The 12,295-nt window shown below is 39.9% G+C and overlaps 2 protein-coding genes across 3 annotated transcripts in view; one reads left to right on the top strand and one right to left on the bottom strand.

Annotated features, from left to right (window-relative positions):
- Positions 1–3,321, bottom strand: part of LOC116701239 (ubiquilin-4) — an 8,683-nt gene extending 5,362 nt beyond the window's left edge. The window contains exons 1-4 of the mRNA XM_032534835.1: positions 3,093–3,321; positions 1,385–1,536; positions 948–1,096; positions 580–842 (exon numbers count right to left, since the gene is read on the bottom strand). Coding sequence (XP_032390726.1) covers positions 580–842; positions 948–1,096; positions 1,385–1,536; positions 3,093–3,236 — 708 coding nt within the window. The 5' untranslated portion in view covers positions 3,237–3,321. The remainder of the gene's footprint in view (positions 1–579; positions 843–947; positions 1,097–1,384; positions 1,537–3,092) is intronic.
- Positions 3,322–5,531: 2,210 nt separating this feature from the next.
- Positions 5,532–7,869, top strand: LOC116701241 (lens fiber membrane intrinsic protein). 2 transcript variants are annotated; one of them, XM_032534838.1, is made up of 5 exons: positions 5,532–5,730; positions 6,478–6,686; positions 6,855–7,004; positions 7,145–7,279; positions 7,558–7,869. In XM_032534838.1, exons 2-5 carry the CDS (start codon positions 6,512–6,514, stop codon positions 7,617–7,619), a joined length of 522 nt encoding a protein of 173 aa, XP_032390729.1. In that variant the 5' UTR covers positions 5,532–5,730; positions 6,478–6,511; the 3' UTR covers positions 7,620–7,869. The 2 variants fall into 2 exon arrangements, with proteins under 2 accessions (XP_032390729.1, XP_032390728.1); XM_032534837.1 differs by lacking the exon at positions 5,532–5,730 and adding an exon at positions 5,760–5,964.
- Positions 7,870–12,295: the final 4,426 nt, after the last annotated feature.

The raw sequence follows: 12,295 nt of genomic DNA on the forward strand, positions 1-12,295 counted from the left end.
TTTCTCAAGTATGACAGAGTTTGGCCCATGGTCCTTCCATCATACAGCCAGTGTGGAATGAAGGCAGTGAAACAGGAAGGCATTGAGGCTATGTTTGAGCTTGCAGGATGGTGTCCATGTCTTACTTACGTATAGTAAGGTGCTAAGTACGTCTATGGTAAACACAGACTTTGAGGATCAAGGAGAGGTTCTTGTTGTGCCAAACACGCTTGCTCAATTTGCCAAACATTGATGATGCCTTCCCAATGCGCATGCCAAGCTCTGCATCAAGGTTATTGGTGTTTGAGACTGTGGACCCCAGCTAGGTGAATTTGTCCACCAAAGATAGAAACGTGTTGTCAATGGATACAGCAGGGTTCAAGGTTGCAGGTTGAGCAAGGACAACGGTCTTTTTAAGACTAATATACAAGCCAAACTATAGACATGCAGAGAAAAAAGATGAGCAGAGAAGTTGTAGATCTGCCTCTGAGTGGGTGACAAAGGCTGCATCATCAGCATAAAGCGGTTCACGTACCAGAACATGGCGTACTTTGGTCTTCACCCGCAGTCTGGCCAGCTTGTGCTAACTATTTCAATTACCTGTCTCATGAGCTCAGGGTTGTTGAGCATGTGGGAGATCTCAGGGTTGCGTTCCATAAGCTGTTGCATCTGAGGGTTGGCCATGATCATCTGTCTCATCAGGTCTGGGTTGGACATCATGTTCTGCACCAACGGGTTCTCCATGATTTGGGAAAGCATCTCTGGGTTGGACATGAGCTGCCTCTGCATCTGCTGCTGCAGCTCCATGAAGTTAGCTGAACCCATGCCCATTCCAGCTAGGCCGGCCAGGTCACCAAAGCCAGCTGAGGGAGACCAGATGGGTGAATGATGGTTACACACATTATCTTTGTGGGGTTAAACTAATAATGGGTGTCTGAATGTAAATAATTACACACAGGTGGACTCACTCAGTATGTTGGGCGTCTGTGCGGGTGGTGCAGCAGTGCCAGTAGAGCCTGCTGTGGACGAGGGGTTGGTACTTGGACTAGAGGTGGAGGTATTGCCTGCCTGAGTGGAGGTTGAGCTAGAGGCCGAGGTGCTACCGCCATCTCCAGCCCTACAGAGATTATTTGTAGATGTATGAAAAATGTTGTGTTTATGTAAGCTGAACGTGTGCCTGGACACTTAGTTAGATTTGGATCCATTGTCACAGAGGGGCATTTGTTTCCACAGTCAGTACACATAGCAACATATAGATACACACATAGCCACCTACAGATACAGTCAGTTAAAAATAAATGCAACAACAATTGTTCACTTAAATCCACACCAAGATTGCATTGGAATGGCAAATACATCTTTATTACAAGCCTGCTACATAATAATTATAATAATGTAGCCTTACTTGTGTGCTGTCTTTATGACCAGGTGAACCGTCAGACCATCCTTGATGCCGTGTTGGCTGAGGCTGTCGCCATCCTTCAAGATCTTCCCTGCAAAAATCAGAACCAACTGGTCCTGTTTGGCTTTAAACCGCCTCGAGATCTCTTCTTTAAACTAAAAGACAGCAATGAAGAGAGATTAGCTCAAAAATGGAACATGGAGGAGGTGAGAAGGAAACAGGAAATTAAATAGATAATATAAAGAATAATAACATGGTTATACCTCAGTAATGCTGCTAGAAACAGTTCTGTGGCAACATTTAGGCCTTACAATTTTTAATAAAGTCATCTGTACGTATTCCATTAGAAGTGGTCTAAACACTCCAAATCTAAAAAAATAATGATTACTATTTGACAATTGTGAAAACCGTAATTCACACAGAAAATGGTCTTAGCCTAAAGGAAGCTGCGCTCTTGTTACATCTTTTATTTTCATTGAAAATAAGAGGAAAATTATATTAACACAGCATTTCAATCAGCTACATGTTGTGCCGACACAGCACACAGGCACATTTTAATTTATAGGATATAAATGTTGATAGCTGAAACAAATGAGACCACCAACCAACATAAGATCTAAAGTAAAATTTCTTTCAGAAAGTTACTAAATAAAAAGCGGATGAATCTCACATAGATGTTCTTATTTTTGTTTTAGTTCTTTTGATATGTGATTTTAAATAGCAGTTTGCTTTTATTATTGTTTTGTGAGCCCCCCTGGAAGACTAGCAACCACTTTGTGGTAGTAGATGATGAGGATTCATGAAAAGAATAGAGAACAAAGAATGCTGTTATTCACATCAGTTCTAAGCTTTAACTATTTCACACCACTGTAACGTTATGTGAAAAAGTATGCTTCAGAGAATGCAAAATGTTCTCATTAAGTATAAAGGCACGTGTAGATTAGGACGACAACACACACACACTTGCAAGTGAAAGATCTAAGTCCAATGTTTGACCATAAAACACACGTGAATATACACATGCAAAACACACACAACCAAAGAAAATGGCTACTTAGTCCACACTGTACTGATAATACCTTGACTAGTGTGTGAATACATGATTGCATTATGGTTTCACTGCAACACGTCGCCAAGCCACCAGCAGCTCTGAGAGTATCTCTTACTCCCTGGTAAGCTGAATGACTCAGTGGCAGCAGTGAGAATGTTCTAGAGTATTAGCAAGCTTTAGCATCGTCAAAACCGTTGAGCTGTAATAGGAAATGAAAGCGATTCATCATATCCTCCATCCACAACCACTTTTTGTGGTTTCTATCAAGCCATTATTGCTTGAGCGCAAACCCGTCAGCTGACACTTGTTTGGCTTCAGTTAGCTAACGTTGGCTTAGCTCGCAAGCTGAGTAAGCTAACGTTACCTAGCTATCTGTTACCGTTAGCTGGCTAGCCGGTTAGCCATTTCAAAAAATAATGTGGTTGTATCTCTTTACTGGATGTCAACAACGTTGATAACGCCGAACAATTGTTGACCCAAGCGGTAATACTTTCATTACACACAACCTCTTTGATTGCACACACTATAAGTTAGCCGGTAAGAGTGACGACAAATGCTAACACGGCTAACTCCTAACGTTAGCTTCGTGGCTGAAGTTGTGGGCTGGGGCATGACGTTAGAGCACAAGCCAGCTCCCCTCCTGCGAGATCATCGACCAACCTGAGTGACAGAAGCATCTTCTGCGATGGCGATTTCTTCTTTGTCTTTAGGGGTTTTTACTGTGACCTTAATAATAGTTCCCTCCGATGCTTCAGGTGTATTATTGTTGTTATTACCAGGATCTGCGGCGCCTTGGTCAGCCATCTTTACTCCGCCGATGGAACAGCTCGGGTCTGGCTGGCGTCAGCTTCCGGGTCATAAGAGGTCAAACCTCTTTTCCAGAACAGAACAAGTCTCAGGAGTTCCCACGTCGGCCTGGTTTCCGCACATCCATGGTTTTCCCCTGGATTCTTTGTTGTTGATAAAGGTTTATGTGATGTTTGAAGAAGCTGCCTGTTAGATCATGTCTCTAAAAGCGGTAGTTAGGAGTCAGGAGAATTTTCTGAGCATTTAGCTATTCTACCCAACATTAATGAAATGTGTGAATTTGCTGCTTTGCCCTATTTTAAATATTGTAAGTAAAATAAATAACGATTACTTTAACAAAATGTAGACAAATGTAGACAGATTAATAAATAATGAAAATAATCAGTTATTATAAAAAATAAGTTGCAAAGTCCAAGTGACGTGGTTAAGTCAAGTGAAGTCCATTTTATTTCAATATCCCAAACCCAACATCCCAAAATGGCCTCAAGGGGCTTTATAATCTGTTCAGTATACAACACCCTCTATCCTCAATTTAGTGGATAAACTCCCCACCCAAAAAAAATATAGGGGACAAATGTAAGAGACTTCAGGGAGTACTGTGCGTTTACCATTTATTTTAGGTCTAAAAATACAATGAATCCCATTAATTCAAAATCTTACATGCTCCAGCAGTCAAGAATCTGAGCATATGTTAAAATTAAGTTTTGCTTACATTTGAGTTTAAACTTGCATCAAGCTTAATTAAACAGGTCAACATCCAATTTGCCAGTGTTATTTCCTCACTCACAGCTGTTTCTGAACCTGAAGAGACAAATTGTCCTCCTGTTACGTTGTTATGGTCATCCTCACATCAGCAATTGCTCTTTGTTATTGCTCTGTGTTATTACATCATTCTGTGTCTGCATCTGTTGACTGTATGTTTACAGTGACTGTCAGCCTTATTACCAGTTTTGACCAACCAATGAATTATGGTAACACGGTGTTGTAACCACAGATGGGAATAACTTTTTTGTCATAGATGGCTGGGCGCTGTGGGCTGTGTCTCTTTAGTTATGAATACATCTGAAGATGCCTGCAGGATCCCTAATCGTCAGGCTCCTTCCTTATGGTTTAGGGGCACCTCTGGGAGAGATCAACCCTACCTGGCCAGAGTATTGGGGGAGCCTAAAGCTGGTCTTATATCAGACACTTTAAACAATAATACAATGAGAATTTGAAAATAATTATGTAAATGCATCCCGTCTGACTGATAGGGACCTGTTCAGGATTCATTTGGTTAGACTCCTCTGTTGTGCTGGACTCGGGCCACAGGTGCAAGAAACAGTTTATCATGGACAAATGCTTAGCCTGACATTGTGCTCTCTTACATTTTTACCCTCTCCATTTTCTCTTGATAATTGTTGACCCATATTTATACTGAGAGGATTGGCTAAAAACCGGGCCTTCCTAAAAAACACATGCATTCAGTCAGACCTGAAAGCTGCCCAGTTCCCAAAGTCTAATCTGTGTGCCAAAGGTAGTTCCACTGGAGTAGTTGAGCCTTTAACCTTAAGGCCCGTTGGTGGGGGACACTTCTCTAACCTTATGGCCACCAGTCCCTACAGTATCTGCCCTTTCTTATTTATTTTTTTCACAGACAGACAGAGATTAAAACATGCCCTCACTTATGTTCATGCACATACACAAACACATGCAAACAGAATATCCAACAATCTTTTATATTACTCATAATCCCTGACCTCTGTTTTTACAACAATTTATGTTAAAACAATTACCACAGTTTAAATCTGTGGTAACTGTTTTAACATGCATTGTTGTTGTTTTGAATTCTTGGACACTACAAAGTATGTCATGTTTTTTATGTTAATCTTTTGAATACAAGACTTGTAAAGTTCACTTTTTGTAATTGTATTTGTGAGTCACGTTAGTTGCTGGAAAAGTTAATTTTCTAAATATTCATCTCAAGTCCTGCAGTCCGTAAGGTCTCAGGAAACAAAAACTTATATTTTATTTGATCTCAGTTAAGATAATTCTATAGTAGGGGTAGAGAGACTCTGAGTGTATAGAGTGCTTGCTCTATATGTGTCCCTCCATGCGCCACGGTGTGTCAGCACTGAAAGAAAAGTGAGTGTTTCAGCATGTTGTATTGAAACAGACAGTCCTGCATACCTATGCATATCCCCAGTTCTAGAGCACACCATTTATAAACAAACAAAAACAAAACAAACAAAAAAAACATGGACCACCACCCCTTTTCCAAGGCCCCACAAACCCCACACGCACATAGTAAGTGTACAAAGTCACATGAACGGTGTCTCATTCAAGTGCATCCCACACAGGGAGACTGATTGCTGCAAAGGATTTTGCTTTCATTGACAGAAAAACGAGTGAACAACTTTTTGGTTGTCGTATTGTCTGTGACTCTCTCTCTTTCCCCCCAAGTGTGCAACAGCAAGGTGGGCAGTAGAGAGGGTGCATTTCCAGAAACAAGGTAAGGGATCAAATTTCGTGTGCTTTGTGTGTATCCTAGAGCAATACATTTTCACTTGTTATGACTGTGATTGGACAGACGCTGGCAGAATCAGATAAAACCTCATTACAGCTGAACAAGCACTGGTGTGACATGAGGATTGGGAAGGGGAACAACAAGAAACTGCAACATCATAGCTTTTACTTTTTCACTTGCACCTGTTTAACTCATAGTGATGGTTCCACTGAAGAAAAGGTAAATATGTTGTATTACTGTGAATGTTTCTTTATAGAGTATGTTGGTCACAAATCAGGGGGTTTAAGCAGCTAGAAAAAGTGCTTGTTGCATGATCATATATATGGCGTGATGTTTTCAGTTTGGATGTTTGTTCGTAATTATCTGGTTGTTCTTGTTGTGGAATGGCTTTATGATTGGCTGGCATCATATGTGGTTTTCAAAAGCTCAATCAACTATTTCATTTGAAGTTACAACCCCTTTTTTACGAATCCTCTGTGAAGTGTTGGGAGCATTTGCATGACCATGTGGAGTATTTATACATTTTTCAACATGCCATTGCACACATATAGTGCCATGTAAGATATACAGATAGACAGATAGATGTCTTAAATTTGACTTTTACACTGTAATTCTGTGTGTGACCGTGTCTGCAGTACATGAATAGCAAAACATTTTAAAAAAAACAATTTTTACAGTATCTGCAATACCCTTGATTTATTTTTTTTTCCATTTTCCCTTACTACATCACAGTTGCTCTGCGGCAGCCCCGTTATCTCAGCTCAAGATGTACAGCTTCATGGGAGGAGGCCTGTTCTGTGCTATTGTTGGTAATATCCTGTTGGTGGTCTCCACTGCAACTGACTACTGGATGCAGTACCGTCTCTCTGGAAGCTATGCCCACCAGGGTCTGTGGAGGTACTGCATGTCCAACAAGTGCTACATGCAGACTGACAGCATAGGTAAGGACACTTAAAATCTTGACCCCCCCCCTACCCACAATTTGTAAATTTGAGTACTGACTAATGCAAGAGACATGCCTTTTTCCTTGTGTGAGTAATACTTTCTGATGCCATATATTGCTAAGGATGACATACTGTATCTGGTGATTTCTGTCTGTTTCCTTTCAGCTTACTGGAATGCCACCAGGGCCTTCATGATCCTTTCGGGGATGTCGTGCTTTGCAGGCATTATCGCTGGCATCATGTCATTCGCTCACTTCTCCTCCTTTGAAAGGTTCAATCGCTCTTTTGCTGCTGGAATCATGTTTTTTGTCTCCAGTGAGTCTCGGTTCTTCTGAACCCCCCCCCCCCCCCCCCCCACACACACACACACACACACACACACACACACACACACACACACACACGCACACTAACCTCCATCATAACTGCAATGTACCCCCCTGTCTCCCTCTTAGCTTTCTTTGTTCTGCTGGGTATGGCCATTTATACTGGAGTGACAGTTAACTTCCTGGGGAAGCGGTTTGGTGACTGGCGCTTCTCCTGGTCCTACATACTGGGCTGGGTGGCCATGCTCATGAACTTCTTTGCAGGTGAGAAAGAACAAAGGCTGGGAGTCAATCTTTGTCCAGACATAAAGTAAATCCTATACATTATTCACAGTTATCAGAGAGGTCAGAAGAAGCAAAAACCACAGAAGCTACTATATAACGTGTATTGTAGACAATAACCCTTTTTCCAACCTATTTAGAAATCTAATTAGATTTAGAAATGTAATGAGTATACTAACTATTGTTAGTATACTCATTAAATTTAATAGTATAATCATACATATGTGCATCATCAAATGCATTGCCTCTGTCTGTTGCAGGTATTTTCTACATATGTGCTTACAGAATGTGTGAATGCAGGAGAGGAAATGGCCCACGCTAGAGGGAGATAGACAGTTTGTTAAAAAAAGGACAATGACACTTTGAGTTGAGGACAAACAAAAGTTGGAGGACAAAAGTGTTGACTGATCTACTGAAGAAATGACGTTGGATGCTGCTCCCGGAGGCTTTTGAGGGTCTGCTTAACATGTTTTCTAAAAGTGGATATTGTTTGACGATAGCAAAGAGGATCTTAATAAAACGAATTATGTGTATAATTATTGTAAGAGGATATTGGTAAAATCTAATAAAAAGAATTACTGTAAATGGGCACGTTCAATAAAGATGGTCAATTGTTAGGGTAATTTTTGCAGCTGTACTGAAAGGCCACCAGGAGATGGCAGCACTGAAGCACTCCACTAGAAGTACCAGAGCAGAGCACTTGGATTTGATGGCAGATGTGCATTACTGGTTGAATCAGGGTCAAATATCTGATAAGATTGCAGACTGTTGAGGAACATCAATCATTTAACAGTCATAATCTCTAACTATTTACGTTGGAGAAAAACATGCATCACAGACAACTAAAACTATATTTCCCCTCAGGAAATGCTTTACAGTAGGCGTACAATATTGTGGGAAGGTATGTATGAAATATTAGTCCAAACAGCAGAGAACAACACATCAAAGGTATATAATACATATGTGTGTCTCAGGATTCCCCCTGAAGCCATTTGATTTGTTACTGCTTCAGAACTTCTGACAAGGATTCCCCCACACTGTGCATGCTCTTTATGAAGTTGTTGTTTAAACGGGAGAAGGCGTTGCCTCTGGCAGCCAGCATGATCTTCCACAACATGTTTGTTGACGTCCCCTGAGTACACTCAAGTACAGGCAGCACATGCAAAAGTTATGATTGTGCCTGCATGTGTGAGCAGAACAGGCTACAGCCACTGATTGTTCAACTGCCATATCCTTGATAACAGCTTCCTCCTTTTTTTAGTACTTGTCCATTCCTCCTCATCAGCTGGGAGGAGAGGAGCAGTAGCTGCTGGGGTAATGAATGCTTTGGCTACTTGGTGACGCAGAAACAATGAGAGAAATGTAAACAGTCACTGGACAGATCCCTTGATCCAAGTTTCCATTCTTGGTCCCTGTGGCTGCTCTAAAGAGATAAGCCCTGTAATATGGTGTGCTTTTCTCCTGATTCTTTCATAACCCCACTCTAAAGCTTTTGCTGAGGCCCGTTTTTAATAACCTGTAATAACTTGGCAAATGGTCACATTTTAGCAAATCAAGTAAATGATTAGTATTTGTTTACTGCAGAACTACAATGGTTACAAAGGTGTTATAACACTGGTGGTATAAAAACTGTGCATGTGAGGATGGTGGTTGCATTTTTGTTTAAGTGTCCCTTCACTTATACACAAAGTCAAATGTAATGGAGGCAGTGTTTTGTAATGGATTATAGAAAAAGATTGAAAAGTATCAATAGTTTCCAGTTCAAAGTCCTGTTTTTTTTATCAGCCCAGAAAATGACACTGCACAATTATCTTGAAATGTGATGGATGACACTGTCATAAAATATTATTTTGCCCAAAACAAGGGAAGCTAATTGCCAGTACTAATTAAAATATGTTTTACCTCATAACAAAACTTTATTTACGCAACCAAACACAATTTTCTTGTTAGTGATGTAGTAAGTGGGAAAATATGAGATGTTTTTTGTGGCATCATCTTCCTTATTCTGATGTACAGTATATGTGCAATATTAACTCTACTTTATTGTGAAACAGTTTGCATCATGATCCCATCTCAGCAGCAGTTTCTTTTAGAACAGCTCATGTGTTACCAACAGAAACTGGACAAACCAGTTTGTACTTAAACCCTGTACTTTAACCTAAAGTGGGCGATGCATTCTCTAAATCATTACAAAGTGAGTGAGGAATGGAATGCAGGAATGCAGGGTTAAAGTTACCCCTCCAAGGCGTCTGAGCTGGACACAGCAAGTCTCCTCACCCTTCTATTAGCCAAAGTGTTTGTTAGACATGGTGTCGGTGATAACACCTGGTAGTTTTCACTGATAAAGCCTGATTATATATGTGACAGTTTGCTAGATATGGCTAATTTTACAGACCTGCCGTATCTCCCCCTTCAAATAGGAATTTGTCCTCTCTACAGGTTAGAACGTCATCCCTTTCTGAGGCAGATGTGTCGACCAGCTGTTTATGAGGGACACAGCAGCGCAAACATTTTAAACACATTTATAACAAAACAAATATAAGAAGGGGGAAATGGTTGAAATTGTATTAATTGAAGTACCGCTACTGTGCTTAGAGTGGAGATTCCATTCTTTTTTATGGAGACTTTAATAACACAATCTTAAAATTAATTTTGTTCATTTGTAAAGACATTTTTTTTAGCTGAAACAAAAACACACAGAAAGAATTTCTTTTCAAACTGACAACTAAATTGCAGTTGGCATACATCTGTTTGTCTGTCTGTGCATTATTATTGTTGTGGTCATTCGGCCTACTGTACATCACAAATCTATTCAAACCAGATCCAGAATGGTGCGCATACATTTTCAATCCACAAAATAAAAAGTCCATGAATCCAGAAAACAAACTCAAACAACCTTCACAATCAGATCTTCTTTGTTGTCTAAGCTAATAAATCACTGACAAAAACATTTACTAAAGAGACTAGCATAAACACCAATTAAATAGTCCACATTTTTTAGGTTTTTGATGCAAAGTTTGCACATTTAACCAATTCCAACCATTCAGATTTTTGATCATATATACACCAAAGTATTTTGAGGCTTAGTCAAGCCATTTCATTGAAATTCATATATAGTCTTACATCCTCAAAGTTTGTACAGATTAAAAGAAAATTGAAATCACTTTCCCAAATCACACAAAATATTTTTATATCTGTTGACCTAAATGGCCAGAGGAAGAATAATAGTCCTTTGGTTAACTAAAGATCTTTGGCTTCTACTTAGGTGAAATGTAATGTGATTCAATTTGTAATTAAAATTGTTTTAATTCTAATATTTATAATGAGTAATGCAAATTCTTTGGCCTGGTCTCCCACTGACTGATAGTCAGAATTATTGCTCTCAGTGATGGAAGAGTATGCCGACACAGCAGGATCTTGTAAAAACTGTCCTCATCCCACCCGGCCTTGTCCCATGGAGTTTTCCCCTGAACACCCTGCACCCAGTGCCTCCTATTGTGGCTCACTGATCCCTAGTGTTCTTAAAAATAAAAATAAATAAAAAAAATCACACACCTTCTCAGCCATCTAACCTACATACATGAAGACTACATATAAGGCCTTTCCCCCCTGATCATATCAACTTGTTTCAATACTTCAATGATACAATAAAAACAGGGGTTCACAATGAAACCACATGGTTTTGGAAAGACTTTATTGTGCTGCACAAGGGAACACAAATGTGGTGTTACACTTACCAAGAGACAGAGAGATAATAACACATTGCACAAACAAACAAGGAATAAAAGTATATAATTTACACATTTTGTTATAAATAAAGTCTAAACATCAGTGAAGTGGTTCATTTTACATAAAATAGAAGTTCTGAGTGGCAACTTAAGTTTTGTCCATTAATCTGTTTCTCTCTTGTAAAGGAGCTAAGGCAACATGCCCACACATAATAGAAAATATATAGAATATATAGAAAAATCTCCTTTCTGCTGACAGAAGATTGACATGATCACTCTTCAGGTCAAAGAGCTCAGTTTCACATTGGCCTTGGTGTTGTTTAACTCATGTTGATGGGGCTGCCCTGCCCTCGCTCACTCCAGAATGAAAGCAAAGATACGGTACATTGAGTGAGAAACATGCAATAACTCCTTATCTATCCAACACATTGCACATTGCCTGTCCATCCAGACAATTCTCCTTTGCTTTTATGCTAACTGTTTATCCATGCTTGAAGAAGATGATAGAGGGACCTCAAGAAGATCACAAGACGCGATGCTATAGAAACGGTTAAGCCTTTTGAAGTGACAACTAAAGCACACAAGGATGTGATTTAAGGTAAGTGGTAACCGTAATACTACACCATGCTCTTGCCTTTTAAGTGTGGCTTTGCCCCCAAAAGATCTAAAAAAATAAATCATTCAACTTGCCTGCAATCGGTTGAAATAAAGACATCAAGCAGTGTAGAAACACGGCTGATAAGTTGGAACATGTTAGTTTCCTAGCAGTAAACAATCAAATAACATAAGAATATTAAGCCAAAGAGCTCATCTGCCACCTGACTGTGACTTGAGGTGGTTCTGCATTAGTCAGAAGTGGCTTTACATGGTTTATTACATATGAAATGCATAAAACTACAGACACTGCAGTCAAATTCTGTAGCACAGACTTGACTTTAGCAGCAGTAACCCCCCCCCCCCCCCCCCCCCCCCCCCCCCCCCCCCCCCCCCCCCCCCATCCTCCTCGCTGTGGTCAAACAGTTACAAACATGTTGAAGCACAAGCAGAAAAGCGACTGAGTGATGAGTGTGTTATGACTATGAGTTACTAAATACAGTACATAGGAAAACAATAAAATAAAACTTCTTTTGATCAAATTGTAACATTGTACACGGAACGGAGCAAATTAAGACTACTATACACAAACACTTTCTTTTGTAGAGGTCAAAACAATTGTGTTTCTTCAAAATATTACAATCGTTTTAACCTCTTAACACATCAGAGTTTTATC

The sequence above is a fragment of the Etheostoma spectabile genome, chromosome 14 (genome assembly GCF_008692095.1).
Source record: "Etheostoma spectabile isolate EspeVRDwgs_2016 chromosome 14, UIUC_Espe_1.0, whole genome shotgun sequence".
NCBI classification, from domain to species: Eukaryota; Metazoa; Chordata; class Actinopteri; order Perciformes; family Percidae; genus Etheostoma; species Etheostoma spectabile.

Excerpts from the sequence above, each read along its gene's own strand:
- LOC116701241 (XM_032534837.1), top strand. The coding sequence starts at position 5,945 with ATGGTTCCACTGAAGAAAAG. Across the intron at positions 6,687-6,854 it reads CATGCAGACTGACAGCATAG|CTTACTGGAATGCCACCAGG; the intron begins GTAAGGACACTT and ends GTTTCCTTTCAG. Across the intron at positions 7,280-7,557 it reads GCTCATGAACTTCTTTGCAG|GTATTTTCTACATATGTGCT; the intron begins GTGAGAAAGAAC and ends TGTCTGTTGCAG.